Consider the following 15825-nt stretch of genomic DNA (forward strand, 5'->3'; position numbering starts at 1 on the left):
TGTACAGTCCCCTCCCCATCATATGTATATACTCTGTCAGGATCTAGGGGTAACAGTACTGTATATTTGAATACCGCCTATGTCACAAATGTATCGGTACTAAATACCTATATGTCCCTATGCCATAAATGTCATGTATGTTATGTATGTCATAAATGTCTATATGAATTGAAAATGGGGGACCCTGATGGAAACAAGACAAACGTCTTTCTCAGGTCTGCATCCCCTTAACAATTGTATGTATTGAGCCGTACTGTATTGTACCCATTCTGCAATCTGTTAAATAAAGTTTTCATTCATTCATTCATTCATTCAAAGCCCAAAATTCTGTATCTCAGAAAGTTTGAATATTATAAGACATAAATATTTTTTATATAGAAATGTCAGCCTTCTGAAAAATGTTCCATGTATGTTCACTCAGTACTTAGTTTTGCACAAATTACTGCATCAATACAGCGAAATATATTGACTTTTCCACAATATTCTAATTTATTGAGCTGCACCTGTAACTGCATAGCTCATACATTTTCAGACATGCTTAATATTTGGTTACATGTGACACTATGCAGTTCAATATTATTGCGCATTGTCGTGCAAACTAATTTGGTTACAGAGGTCAGTGAATTGTTACCTTTAACTCAATGGGGGCCATCCACGTTATATTACGTGATTGCCCGACAACCGTTGGGTGCCAGACCACGTAATATTACGTGTTTGGTTAATTTTTTATTTTTTTCGATTTTAATATCCTATTTAAAGCCAGGGACCCGTGTGTTGCCGTTAGAAGCCCTACTGCGATGCCGAGGGTGCAATACTAGGGTTGGGCATCGTTTGGATTTGAACGATTCCGGTTCCGATTCCGATTCTCCATATCGATTCCTGTTCTAAACGATTCTCGATTCCGATTCTTTGAGGTGCAGGTCAAAACAGGTCACAGCTTATTTCGAAGGATTTTTTTTTTTTTTTTTTTAAGAAAATCATACTATTCACATTTTCAGTTGACTTGATACAGTTTAATTTGGTTGCTGTACTGTAACTAGGGTATTAAAGTAAAAAAAAAAAGTAAAAAGAAAAAGTAAAAAAAAAAAAGTAAAAAAAAAGAACCGGAAGTTAGGAACCGATTCCTATTAGAACCGGTTTTCGGTGCCCAACCCTATGCAATACCAGCCAAATTCTCCCAGGTGGCGGTATCGAGCTGCAGTAAACCCTGTTCCAGTCCCTTGTGTTACACTGTAAGGTCTCCGGGCACAGATTTTTACTACACGGCAAGGACTGTGTCTTCTGACCAACAATAACTGGGTCAATCCGAAGGAAGTAAAGATACTCTCCCATTCATGCTCGCCGGACCTGGAACATCTGTCCATACAATGTCGCCCATTTTACATCCCCCGAGAATTCACTGCCATTATCATGACGGCAGTGTACATCCCACCACAAGCAGATACCGCCAGGGCCCTGGCGGATCTACAGGGACATCTAAACAAGCAACAGATCAAGCACCCAGACGCAGCAATGATCATAGCCGGCGACTTCAACTAGGTGAATCTGAAGAAGGTGATGCCAAACTTCTTTCAGCACATCGCTTGCACCACCAGGGGAGGAAATATTATACGCTTGATCAGTGTTACACCCTGTTTAGAACCGGTTACAAGGCAATACCAGCCCCCCCATTAGCTGGTTCAACAAGCACATCGGATCACAACGCCATCTTGCTTATCCCCGCATATCGGCAGAGATCACGTGACGCTGTCGTGTCACGTGAGGTAAAGAAGTGGTCCGACCAATCAGAGGCCACGCTACAGGACGCACTCGATGACGTCGACTGGGGAATGCTTCAGGCGAGCTCCAGTGACGTCAGTGAGTTTGCTGATGTTGTTGTTAGCTTTATAGCAACGCTAGCTGACGGTATTGTCCCCACGAAAAAGGTGCAGGTTTTCCCAAACCAGAAACCGTGGGTGGACAATTCCATCCGAGTGGCACTGAATGCTCGCACCAGTGCTTATAACCTAGGCAGAGCGTCAGGAAATATGGATAAGTATAAGGCTACAGTCTATACTCTGCGCAAGGCCGTAAAGCTTGCTAAGAGGACATACGCTGGCAAGATAGAGGCACAAATGGCCCAGAACGACACAAGAGGTTTATGGCGAGGACTACGGATGATAACTGACTACAAAGTCAGCGCCCCCTCAATAGGGGGACCAACTCAACGGGGGGGGGGGGCACTCTCTCATTGACGGAACACAGTGTGAGAAGAGCATTTATGCAGCTGACCCAGATGGGATAACAGGATGGATACTTAAGTCCTGTGCTAACCAGCTAGCCCCAGTGTTCACCACCATATTTAATCTATCCCTGGCTGAGTCCGTGGTCCCTGCCTGCTTCAAGGTGTCCACTATAATACGGGTACCAAAAAAATCCTCCCCAGCAGGTCTTAATGACTACAGACCGGTGGCACTCACCCCTGTGGTCATGAAATGTTTTGAGAGGCTGGTTAAGGATTACATTTGTGCCTCCCTCCCCAGTGATATGGACCCTTTGCAATTTGCATACAGGTCAAACAGGTCCACTGATGATGCGGATGCGGTCTCTCAGGTACTACACAACACCCTCTCTCACCTAGACAGCCAGAAGGGGGGCTATGTGAGACTGTTGTTCATTGACTATAGCTCAGCGTTAAGCGTTTTTTTTTTTGTTTGTTATCGATATCGTTATTTTTGGCCATATCGCCCAGCCCTAACTGGCACGCTGGTGTCAGGACAACAGCCTGCTCCTGAACATTGGTAAAACCAAGGAGCTGATCGTGGATTTTAGGAGAACACAGCAGGGGACACACACACCACTGTGGATAAACGGGGCTATCATGGACAGGGTGAGCAGCTTTAAGTACCTGGGGGTCCACATCTCAGAAGACCCGACATGGACAACACACATAGACTCAGTCGTAAAGAAGGCGAAGCAGCGCCTCTACCACCTGAGACAGTTAAGGAAGTTCAGAGTATCGAGGAAGATACTCCAGTCCTTCTACTCCGGAGCTGTAGAGAGCATCTTGACTGGAAATATCACTGCCTGGTATGGAAACAGCAAGGCACAGGACAAGAAGGCCCTACAGAGAGTGGTGCGCTCAGCTGAGCGTACTACGGGTATTGCACTACCACCCTGCAGGTCTTATATAACAAGAGGTGCAAATCCAGAGCCTGCAGAATAATGAAAGACCCTCACCACCCCAACACCAGCCTGTTCAAGCTGCTGTGGTCAGGCAAACGCCTGCACACACCAGCAACTAGGACAGAGAGAATTCGGCTCAGCTTCTTCCCCCAGGCCATCAGAGTCTTGAACACTGAACTCTCCACACACAAGCACACACATACTGTATACGCTCACACACTAACAATCACTTTAGCATGAACACACACACACACACACACATGCTGCACACGCTCACACTCAACAGTCACTTTACACAATGAAAAGGTCACTTAAAAAAAAGGAAAAAAGAACGGGAGTGGTTCTTGTATAGTAAATAGATGGATATAGCAAGATAGCATTAGGATATATAGTATAACTGTAGATTGTATAGTATTGTATAGTAGTGTACATAAGACCCAGTGCCTCATCCGTAGCTAACATTGTATTGCACTATCGCAGGACCTTAGCATGTCTTTTACCATGCTTTTTGTAAACTTTATGTACATTATACCTGTTATGTCTTATTCTTATTACTTGTATTATTGCACAAATGTCTTATTCTTATTACTTGTATTATTGCACAATCGCTGCGGGCATGACCACCCGCATTTCACTGTATGCTTGTATGCCGTGACAAATAAAACTCTTGACTCTTGACTTGGCTATAGGTTCAATCGGTCGCATCAAAACGTCTACGGGACATCTGATGCATATGCTGTGATTGATTATGCCGTGGCCCTAATCGACATTGGATGTACCAGATGGCGATCAAACAATTGGAATATTATTTTTGGAATACTCCCGGCCACAGGTAAGGACTATCTGACGTAAATTCTGGCTTGATTGCAATGTTTTCATACCGATCCAGCTGATTCGCGTTTTTAGCATTCAATACTAATGCCGTTACTGGTAATCAATAATCAGAAATGACTTCCCCCGCCCCCCCCCCCCCCCCTTTCATGCATTCATGATGGAACATGATACCGATCAAATGCATTTGGATTTTTAACTCTAGCTTGTGTAGGGCCGAAAAGGCAATCAATTTAACGTTATTAGCTTAGCGCCTTATAACTAGCCTTGCAGGAATGATCCCAGACCATTCCGATATAACGCTCATATTCATCACGGTATAAAACGGGAACGTATCGATGAAAAAAATATTTCTTTATGGCATATTGAAGGGAAGGTTCATACTGTCAATTGACAATGACATTGGACCCATAGCTATAATATAAAATATAGATTTAGCTCTACAAACAAGGTGACACACTCCTATCTTTTAAAGCGTGGCCTAGCTAGAACAGGATGAGGCCAATAGCTGGCACTGATTGAGTTAAAAGGGCACTTGGGGCAGAGATGTTACAGGCTGTGTGATGTACAGATGCAGAGCTCTGCATAGGAGTGTGATACTATCAAAAGAGCCACTAGTGGTCTCGAATCCCGGTGTCAGCATTGCCTGCGGCTTGGGCCAGTCATCAATCATACTATCTCAATTGACAGAGGTAGCGGGTGGAAGTCGATGGGTGGGGATTGGACGTTGTGGACAGCAACTCCTACAGGTCGGTTGGGTGACGCCTGCACAGCAGAGACAGGAAGTATCGGGGGCAGCGTGAGCCTCCCACGCGTTACTCCTCGCCACTGAGAGTCTGCGCTCTCTGGTGAAAAGATGCGACAGGCTGCCTCCTCGTGTACCGGAGGGGACACGTGATGCAAGGCTTCTATCCTCACTACAGCCAACCAGTTGGAGGCATAGTCTAGCAACGTTCAAGACAGGGGAGGGGAGAATTGGCAACACGAAATTGGGATGGGAGAAAAATAGAAAAAATGAGAAAAAGTGGATCAAAAAGAGCCACTAGTGCAGCAATATGACCATGTGTTTAGTAAAAAAAAATTATGCGAAGCACCTCTATGATTGGCAATGTCAATAACTCACTCACTCATTAATTAATTAATTCATACATTCATTCATAGTTACTCACTCCCACTTAGCCGCTCTGCCCCCTAGTGGCGTAGGACCAGCTTGACAACAACAATCATACTTCAACACCTACAGACCGTGCCAACACAGGGCCCACAGAGCTGACTGTCTCAACACCACGGTATGAAAGCTCCCGGTAGAACACCATTACATGCTGTAGAACACCATTACATGTTGTAGAAAACCATTACATGCTGTAGAACACCATTCAATTGTACTGACATTCTGAACTGCATTTATAGGTTTGCTAAGTATTTCACTTTTCACGCTATTGCCTAATTGGTCATCCGAGCGAAGGGGAGAGGGAGATAGAGAGAGAGAGAGAGAGAGATAGAGAGAGAGAGCTCAGCCTCTTGCTCACTGCCCTGATATGTTTTTTCTTTCCATTTGGCCAATATCAGGGTTGACAAGCATTGTTACCATTTCATCGTGTGTGTGTGTGTGTGTGTGCATGTGTTGTGCTGGCAGATCTGTGCGAAAAGGGCACCCAGAGCTAGCCATCTCCACACCATGGTATGAAAGTCTATGCTCAGTACAATATGCATTAACCCTTTCACTACCACACTACAGAAGGTTAACCTTTCACTACCACACTACAGACGGTTAACCCTTTGTCGTGTGGCAGTGAAAGGGTTAACCTTCTGTATTGTCGCAGTGAAAAGGGTTAAACCTTTGGTAGTGTGGTAGTGAAAGGGTTAAAGCCTGCAACACTTTTCATCAATGCCACCATGTGTCCTTGTTAAATGACTCTAAATAAGTATTGCAGTGAAAATGACACAAAAATGGTCTGGGGAAAGATATTGGATGTCTGGTCACGTTACCTGCTGAGAGAAGGCAGACTGGCTGGTCACATGGGCTGTGAGAGTACCAACGATGACCTGCAGGTGGCAGTCCAGAGCATCGTCACAGAACTGCAGGGCGGCCCGACACACTGCAGTCAGCAGGTCACAGCACAGAGAGAAGCTCCGGCCAGACACCTCGTCACACTGGCTTGAGCTGAGAGAGGGGGGGGGGGGGGGGGGGGGGGGGGGGGGGAAGAGAGAGAGAAGGAGAGAGAGAGAGTGTGAGTGAGTGAGAGAGAGTGTGAGTGAGTGAGTGAGTGAGAGAGAGTGTGAGTGAGTGAGTGAGTGATTGAGTGAGTGAGTGAGTGAGTGAGTGAGTGAGTGAGTGAGTGAGTGAGTGAGTGAGTGAGTGAGTGAGTGAGTGAGTGAGTGAGTGAGTGAGTGAGTGAGCGAGCGAGCGAGCGAGCGTGTGTATTACTGTCTGCCTACCAACCTGCTGGTAATGTGGTGTATGAGTGTGTATGTGATGTCTCTGACGACGAAGGCCCAGAATCCTCCCAAAGTGTGTGTGTGTGTGTGTGTGTGTGCGTGTGTGTGCGCGTGTGTGTGTGTGTACCAACCTGCTGCTAATGTGGTGTATGAGTGTGTATGTGATGTCTCTGAGCACGAAGGCCCAGGCCCCTCCCAGCCCGTCCTTGACCTCGCGGAGCAGCAGGCTGACAAACAGGTGGTACATCAGGAGGATGCGGTGGCGCTCGTAGCCGTTGGTCGTCTCCGCTGCCCTCTCACACACTGCCAGGAGGATCCTCTGGATGGAGATCTACGTCAACATCCACCACCACCACCACAACAACATTCACAAGGATAATAACAACAGAGAGACAGGACATGGGGGGGGGGGGGAGAACATGAGTTGGTAAGCCACGTAATTGTGAACATTTTGTTCAATAGCATTAACACTTTCTATGCCACTCACGAGTTTTCTCGGAATTATTAATATCTCGTTGAAAGCCACTCACGAGATTTCTCTGATTTTTTTTTTAGCGATCTGAAATCATATTGCATCACGCGAGCCTACCCTAGTCTACCCGAGCGCCGCCGGCGATCAGATGTGGAAAAAAGCGCCCCCTATCGTCTCCCAGATGACATAAGGGATTTTGGAATGGACTCAATGAAAATGGATGGGGGAAAAAATCCTGTACTCCACATTTTCCAGTCCACTGACACAGCCGGGGTTATCAGAGTTCATTCTGGAGCCTCTGAGCCCCGCGGAATCATGTGTTCTACTGTATACACGTTGGATCTATACACTTGTCGAATTTTTCGAATGGTGATCAGGAATTGGAATATACCAGTTGGATACCATCTGATGTCAGGTAAGGAATCTATGTTATCAGTGTTAGGATAATCAGACTCATTTTGATGAAGCTGTTTTGTGAAATGTCCTCTATCGGTTTCACTGTAAAAATCCAAGAGGAAATGAACACGGCGATTATCCGTGCGCGGCTCGAATGGGCGTGCGTGTACGTATAATATTGATCATCTAGCGTTTATTTGAAAACGATTCATAAATAGGCCGACAAATATCAACGTTCTGGAATATTCCAGTAAAAGACGATTATCATAGAATGGCCCAGAATGGACTGTTTTTTACCTCAAAACGGGTGCTTTTCAAAATGCTCTCAAACGGAAATGAAGCGATAAAAAACCAATCTCCCTTGACAGCACTGACTGGAAAAGGATTCTTTGATAAGCGACGGGCAGATTAGACACATAGCCATAATTTAAAACATAGATTAGGCGATATTAAGGTTAACATTGGCGCCGATGGTGGCATTCAAGCGCTAACTCTGGCGCCACCTCGTGGCACTGAAAGTATTAATAATAACATCAACAATAAATAAATAAATACATTTGTAAATTAAATGAATGAATTAATAATAAATTATTTACCGGTAAATTAACTGGAAAATGTTACACATAGGCTATGTGTGTGTGTGTGTGTGTGTGTGTGTGTGTGTGTGTGTGTGTGTGTGTGTGTGTGTGTGTGTGTGTGTGTGTGTGTGTGTGTGCGCGTGCGTGTGTGTGTGTGTGTGTGTAATTATAAGTATGTGAAGGTGAATCTAGAGATGAAGCAGCAGCGTGTTTCACCGGGGTCTTGGACAGAATGGACACCAGTGACTTGTGGTTGGCACCGTGACACTTGCTGAGGTAGTCCAGAGTAGCTTTGATGTCGTTAGAGCTGAAGTAGGGGGGGTTGGGCGCAGGGTCCAGTTCCCTACGAGAAGTCAACAAAGACAATCTGGTCAAATATTTCTCTCTACTTTTGCTGATTCGTTCTTCTTTTATTGACCTTGTTTAGAAAAGATTGTTCCAGAGGTTAGGAACCACACTAGATCATCCTCCACCTGGGGCCGTACAGTATGTAGAACGTATCATATAGACCTTTTACTGTTTTAAAACAATTATGACATTTTGGGATGCGCATGCAATTTGGTTTGAGAAATCTCCAGGGACAGTCTCTGGACGAAGGCACTCAAAATGTCCTGTCCCATCTAGTCTACGGGATGATGTTGACAAAAGAAATGTACTACAGGAAAGCTGATTTGAGACCAGTTTAATCCTTGTTCAGTATTTCTACTCTCAGAATGTTTATCCCTATAATAATAATAATAATAATAATAATGGATTCAATTTGTACCGCACTCTACATTCGTGAGAATCTCAGAGTGCTACAGGAGATATAGACAAAAGTTAAATGAATAAAACAATTTAAAATGAATAAAAACAATTAAAAAGACTAACAACCTAACAACCAGTGAAATGGAAGAACCTAGGAGTAAAATAAAATAATAATAATAATAATAATAAAATGAATAGAAGTAAAAATAAAAGTAAAAGAAAATTCAGGCAAAAGCCTTGTTAAAAAGAAATGTTTTTAGGCCCCTTTTAAAAGCCTCGACGGATTGTGGTGCTCTCAGGTGGATGGGGAGAGCATTCCAAAGTCTGGGTGCGGCAGAGCAGAAGGCGCGATCGCCCATGGTGTGCAGCTTAGTCCTGGGGGCTTTGAGGAGGTAGGCTGTGCCGGAGCGGAGGGAACGTGAGGAGGACTGGGGGGTGAGGAGTTCCTTGAGATAGGCAGGGGCACCACCGTGTACGCACTGGTGAGTGAGGAGGGACACCTTGTACTCAATTCTGTGTTCCACGGGGAGCCAGTGAAGGGATCTGAGGGTGGGGGTGATGTGATCATATTTGCGCACCCTCATCAGGATCCTAGCAGCGACATTCTGGATGGTTTGCAGTTTTTTTATGCTTTTACTAGGGATCCCGATGAGGAGTGCATTGCAATAGTCCAGCCTGGAGGAAACAAAAGCGTGGACGAGTTTCTCGGAATCTGCCAGGGTGAGTGAGGGGCGGAGTTTAGTGATGTTTCGGAGGTGAAAGAAAGAGGTCTTGCAGAGGTGTTTGATGTGTGTTTCATATGTGAGGTGGGGGTCCATTTTCACGCCCAAGTTGGTGACAAGGGTGGAGAGGGGAATGTCCTGACCGGAGAAGGAGATGGTGGTGATGGTGGTTGACCGGACCTGGTGTGGGGTACCGATCAGCATGTCTTGTGTTTTGGAACTGTTGACCTGGAGAAACCTGTGGTTCATCCACGCCTTAGTCTCCTCCAGGCAAGCAGTCAGTGTGGGGGGTGATGAAGGTGATGATGGTGTGATCCGGATATATAGCTGGGTGTCGTCAGTGTAGCAGTGGAACGACACACCGTGCCGGCCGATGATGCGGCCGAGGGGGAGCATGTACAGGGTGAACAGCAGGGGGCCAAGGACGGATCCCTGGGGGACACCGCAGGTGACAGGGTGGTTGGAGGATGTTGCGCCCTACAGCCCCTGGTCACATTCATACGGATTTCAAATGTTACTTCTGTCAGTTGATGGTAGAAGGTAAAGTGTTTTAGTTGTTATAATTATTACCCAATGAAGCGCCTGAGGTCTCCTTTCTCTCCTTCATACAGAGTCATGAGCAGCTCCACCACTATATCTGCCAGGTTACTGTGGATCAGGCTGTCGATTTGCTGTGGATTTACAATATTATCAAACATGGCGGGTGAGACACACAGTACAGCATACCACAACCTCTTTGCACATATTACACACATATTTACATGCAATAGGTTATACATTGTTATTGGTTTGATTTCTGTGTATGATGTCAAACTGGAGAAAAGGAGGGTTAATGAAACCCGGGTTTGACCACATAACCTAGGAGATAAACATGATCTTACCACATAACTTAGGAGATAAACATGATCTTACCACATAACCTAGGAGATAAACCTGATCTTACCACATAACCTAGGAGATAAACATGATCTTACCACATAACCTAGGAGATAAACATGATCTTACCACATAACCTAGGAGATAAACATGATCTTACCACATAACCTAAGAGATAAACATGATCTTACCACATAACCTAGGAGATAAACATGATCTTACCACATAACCTAAGAGATAAACATGATCTTACCACATAACCTAGGAGATAAACATGATCTTACCACATAACTGGTGGATAAATAATGCCTGTGAAAATGTATCATGATTAATTATATCCCAGGTTTGCTACAGTATGGTATTTTAACACAGGTCAGCGGAGTAAATACGGTTAGATAAAGAAAACAAAGTTAAGACCACAACAGCCTAAACTGAAGTTGTTTTCTCTACTAAATGGATTTGGACCCTCTGACAACTACATATCGGAGGATGCTACACTGCAACAAAAACCAGACACTTGACCGTCACCTTACTCAAAGCTCAAAATCAAAATCAACTGCTAAACCCAATTCTTCCAAGAAGCATGGTTGAATCTATCCTCACCTGTTTGCCCAGGCAGTCGGTGTCTTTGAGTAGGTCATAGACCCTGTGGGCCTTCTCTCTCTGCCGGGCCTTCTCTCTCTGCTGGGCCTCCTGTGTGTCCTGGCCAGATGCGGCAAAGTACGGCAGAATATTGACCATGATCTTAGGGAAGCAGTCAGCCAGCAACGTTCTCCAGTCCTTCCCGATAAGGCCACCGATGGACTTAACCTGCTCAAAGTCATCCAGGAAGACCAGGTGGGGGACCAGCACCTGGTAGGAAGAGCTAGGAGGACACAGAAAGTCAGACTCAAGACTCTTAACATCAACAGTTTCATGACATTTGAAATTGAATTCCTATCTGTGATAATTCACTGCAACATTACAGGTCGGTCTTCTGGTAATCAGAAGGTTCTCGGTTCGATTCCGGCTCCTCTCGGCAGTGCGTCGAAGTGTCCTTGAGCAAGACCCTTAACCCCCAACTGCTCCCGATGAGCAGGTTGGCACCTTACATGGTTGCCTCCACCGTCGGTGTGTGAATGTGTGAGAGAATGGGTGAATGTGAGGCATAAGCGCATTAGTTTAAAAGCGCTATATAAATGCAGTCCATTTACCATTTATATTAAAGGAAATGGAGGCTAAGAGGCTTCCCCCTCAACTTCCCGTGCAGATTTGTCAGATTAACCAGGTTGTAATTACGTTGTCTTTAACCATTAACCTTCCTGTCATTATTTCTTTATATCCTGTTCACAGGATACGCTGCAAGATGACAGCAGTGACACCTCCTTCATTTACTCTCCTTGATTCATGTGGTCTGCCATTAATGGATGGAGGGGGATGTTGTATAAATTATAAGTCTTCATTCAAAAATGGTTTTACAAGAAAGAAAAATCGCATAGCACGTAAATTAATGTCATGGGCTGATAAATTGTCCCCGCCTAAAACAGTTTGTGTTACGGCAACCGACAGATTCATACCGTTTGGTAAGGCTGGACAATATGGAAAAACAATAAATATCATGATATTCAGAATGACTTGTTTTGATAACGATATACATGATAATAATAATAATAATAATAATAATAATAATAATAATAATAATAATAATAATAATAATAATAATAATAATAATAATAATAATAATAATAATAATAAAAAACTGTATTTGTATAACACCTTTCATACTAAAATTGAAGCTCAAAGTGCTTCACAACAGAAAAAAGACATAAAATGAGCACATAAAGTGCAGACATATAAAATCACAGTTTTTCACATCTAACATCCCAATAGGGCACCTTGTTTACGGTTTGATTCTATTGCAGTTTTAAAAATAGACAATAATAAAAAGAGTAAAATATAATAGACAGAGTAAAATAGTGCAATAGTGCAGTGCAATACAATTGTAGAATAGAATATACAGAGTAAAATGATGCAACAGTGCAGTGCAATACAATTGTTTTAAAGTAGTTTTTACCTTCCCTGTTTGGTATAAAAAAAAATTACATGATGATATCTGTAGTGGAAAATCGCATGCTAGATAATTCAGTCGATGTTGATCATATTGAGACTGCAGGGTCATGGGAGGTGTGATATACAGTATGATAATGAAACTAAAATATTCTCTGCTTTTGAGAGATCTGACTTAATATAAACATTTGTAACGTGAATCTACCGTTCGGTGTCTCCACTTGAATACACCCAATAGACCTGTTCGCTGTTTACAAACATACCATGTTCGAGCCAATCAGCAATACCAATTGAGTCACGTGACTAAGTTCCCCCGGACCTGTGTGAGCTGCTGCACCAAAAAAAGTACAACGGGGCTCTATGGAGAAACCATGACCCTGACTAAAAGTAGTTTCAAACGAAGACCTCTGGATGTCATTTAGCCAAATCAGCATGGCTGTGAGTGTGAGTCTTTCACCTTTTACATATCTAGCTTTGGCATGGATTGATTGTTTAGATTGCTAGCATGGCTAACAAATGCAAATATATTGTAGTCTGCCTGGTTGTTCAGACTAGAATTACGTTCCTTTCTGCCTCGGGTCTGCGCGCATATTTGTCATGAGGTCGTCTGCAAACAGGTCTATGCAGAGCGGCTATAGAGGACGGAGGAGCTGTTACATCAAGTGAAAGCCAGGTTGAAATCCTCACCTATAGAAGTCTCTGAGCGAGCTGTGGTTGAGAAGGGCGTAGGGGAAGGACTGCAGAGTGTAGCAGTCGTCAGTCTGTCTCTGTCCCAGCCACTCAGCCACCAGGTAGTTCAGGTGGGAACTGACGAAAACCTCCACACTCCTGTAGCCCAGGGCTCTGGACACGCTGCACAACACCTGGAGAGGAGACGAGGAACAATCGCCATGCTTATTTTATAGTACTTTTTAACCTGTTAACTCATTCTGCACCAGTCACGAGAAAAGTCGGGTTTTAATCGTTATTTCTTTTATTAGCTATATCCATTCATTTTTCATCCATCCAGCCTGATGTTATCATTGGGAATGGGTCTGAGCTCGCAAAAGGGCAAATACCGCCGCCTACGCCTTCCAGCCGGTATTGCACTCCATTAGAAATGGTGTAGTTTCTTTTCTGGGCCGATCTGAGCCGTACTCCGGTACAACGATACATCTGCGATGCTGTTGCACCCCCCCCCCCCCCCCCCCCTTCATATGCAATGCCGGACGGACCTCCACAAGCACTATTTGGAATGGCGATCAGATAGTTGGATTATTTTTTTTTGCATTACATCAGAGACCAGGTAAGGACTCTATATATACAAACTTGCGTTGATCTGATATTTCTTTCTACCGCGATCGAAGCTGTCTGTGTGGAATGTGTTGTGCTTTTTACCGTTGGCTGTGGTGGGGGGGGCGAGCGCCCCGCTACGAGGGCCATTTCATGTATGCACGAGGAGACATAATAATGATAATCTAGCGTTGATTTCAGGAAGATTCGATAATCAGGCGAAAAATTACAACGTGATAAACTATTATCGCGTCTTTTCCTGGGATTACTAAGAATCACCAAAACTATACTCATATTCAAAACGGTATAAAATGGAAATGTACAGATGAAAAAACAATCTGTTTTCTGCATGTTGACTGGAAGCAACTCACTGACAATCAACGGGTGTATTAGACCCATAGCTATAATATAAGATATATTTTAAGCACTCGCAAATTTCGTAGTCTCCCCATTGATTAAAGCGATGCCGTTCTAGCGCCCCCTGGCGCCCCGACCCCTGGTACTGATTGAGTTAAGCTGTAGCCCTATTTTCAGAAAATTCGCCTAAAAGTACATGCCCATTGGGAGTGGGAAAAAATAACCAAAGTGGATTATACGTCTTATATGTCTTCGTGTTGTATACTGACCATATCCTGTATCCATGTTGGTTGAAAATGAAAATAAAATTATATATATATATATATATTTTTTTTAAGTACATGCCCAAGTAAATGGAAGATTGCTCCACTTCTACAAGGGCAATTTGCATGTTCTTGGTATCTAGGAACATCTATGGACCTTGGGGAATGTGTCTGTTACTCAGGGAATGTGTCTGTTACTAAGCTTGCTAAATTGTGATGAAACAAAGGAGAATATAAATTATGAACACCATGTTAAAATTGTGCAACCTCCGACCTCGCTCACTGAGCTCATTCAGCACCTTCTTGAGATAAAGTGTACAAAAAATCTAAGCAAATGAATAAACAGAAGGATTTGTAGATACAGTAATAATTATAATCCATTTGAATTATACATTCAAAATTTAATTATGAACTATAAATTACCTTATTATGGCCATATTATACATCTATGGATAGGGAAAAATCTGCTCTTCCCAATGGCAGTGTTAGATCTGGATTTAGCTTTCCTCACGGTTTCTTTTACGATAAAAGAGATAGAATTTGCATTATTCCGATAAATTCGTATTTTCTGATTTTTTTTAAACATCAGTAAACAAACGTAGTGCTGCGGGCGGTCAGGTGGCGTAGCGGAGATTGCACTCGTCACCAATGCAAGAGGCTGCGGTCTCGACTCCCGAAGTCAGCATTGCCTCTGGCTTGGGCTGATCGCTATACTAACCCGTTTGGCTGGGTTAGGGGGAGGGAAGTCACGGGTGGGGATCTGGCGTTGTGGACAGCGACGCCTACAGGTCAGGTCTGGGCGCTTGCTCAGCGAGAGGCAGGACTTGATGGAGGCAGTGTGCCCTCCCACGCGTTACACTTCACCAATGAGAGTCCTCGCTGCCAGGTGAAAAAAGAATCACTGGCTGTCGCCGCGCGTGTCGGAGGAAGCGCGCGGAGGACTTCAGGGTTCCCTTGTACCGACCAGTTGGAGAACATGCGCACAACAAACAGGTAGGGGAGGGGGGGAATTGGCACGACTAAATTGGGACGGGGAGAAAACTCTGAGAAAAATCGGAGAAAGAGAGGATTAAAAAAAACTAAAACAAACGTAGTGCTGAAAATATACACTTTGCCTGCTGTTTTGATAGGGGTATGGTCTTTACTCATGGCTACATTAGAAAAAGAAACAGAACATTAATTATTACGGTCTGTATGATTTATGATAAAACAGCAGGGGGACTCTTCAACTGGGGGACCTTACAGCTTAACAGGTTTTAAAGGAAGCCAAGTCAGTCCACTCTCTTTTGGTATGAAGGTGAGTCCAGTGTAGGGATGGACATGACTAATGTTTTCCCAGATGGAGTACTCGCATTAATTACTCATGTAGTACTTGAGGAGTTGTTTAGGGAAATACATTTTTAGAATGCATCTTAAAGCGCATGGCAGCAGCAATAAAAATATATTGTGCGGAAACAAACACACGCTACCGATGTTATTATGTCTCGCTCCGTGGACATAACAAAATTCAACAAATGTGTACTATTACAGCTCCATGAAATTATGTAGATGAAGAAATAGCAATACCTTATCTTAGGGGGACTGCTACCCTCATCATTTCATGGAGCTATAATTATCACAACACAAGGATCCAATGTCCCTGATCACTAGCGGCCATATTC

At 43.9% G+C, this 15825-nt stretch overlaps 1 protein-coding gene across 1 annotated transcript in view; it reads right to left on the reverse strand.

The window, feature by feature from the left end:
- Positions 1 to 15825, reverse strand: part of atm (ATM serine/threonine kinase) — a 184878-nt gene that overhangs the window by 107030 nt on the left and 62023 nt on the right. Inside the window, exons 25-30 of the mRNA XM_084308894.1 lie at positions 12960 to 13135; positions 10830 to 11091; positions 9921 to 10021; positions 8098 to 8224; positions 6567 to 6766; positions 5986 to 6160 (exon numbers count right to left, since the gene is read on the reverse strand). Of these exons, the coding sequence (XP_084165020.1) occupies positions 5986 to 6160; positions 6567 to 6766; positions 8098 to 8224; positions 9921 to 10021; positions 10830 to 11091; positions 12960 to 13135 (1041 nt within the window). The remainder of the gene's footprint in view (positions 1 to 5985; positions 6161 to 6566; positions 6767 to 8097; positions 8225 to 9920; positions 10022 to 10829; positions 11092 to 12959; positions 13136 to 15825) is intronic.

Source organism: Notolepis coatsorum (assembly GCF_963971535.1).
Source record: "Notolepis coatsorum genome assembly, chromosome: 1".
Taxonomy (NCBI): domain Eukaryota; kingdom Metazoa; phylum Chordata; class Actinopteri; order Aulopiformes; family Paralepididae; genus Notolepis; species Notolepis coatsorum.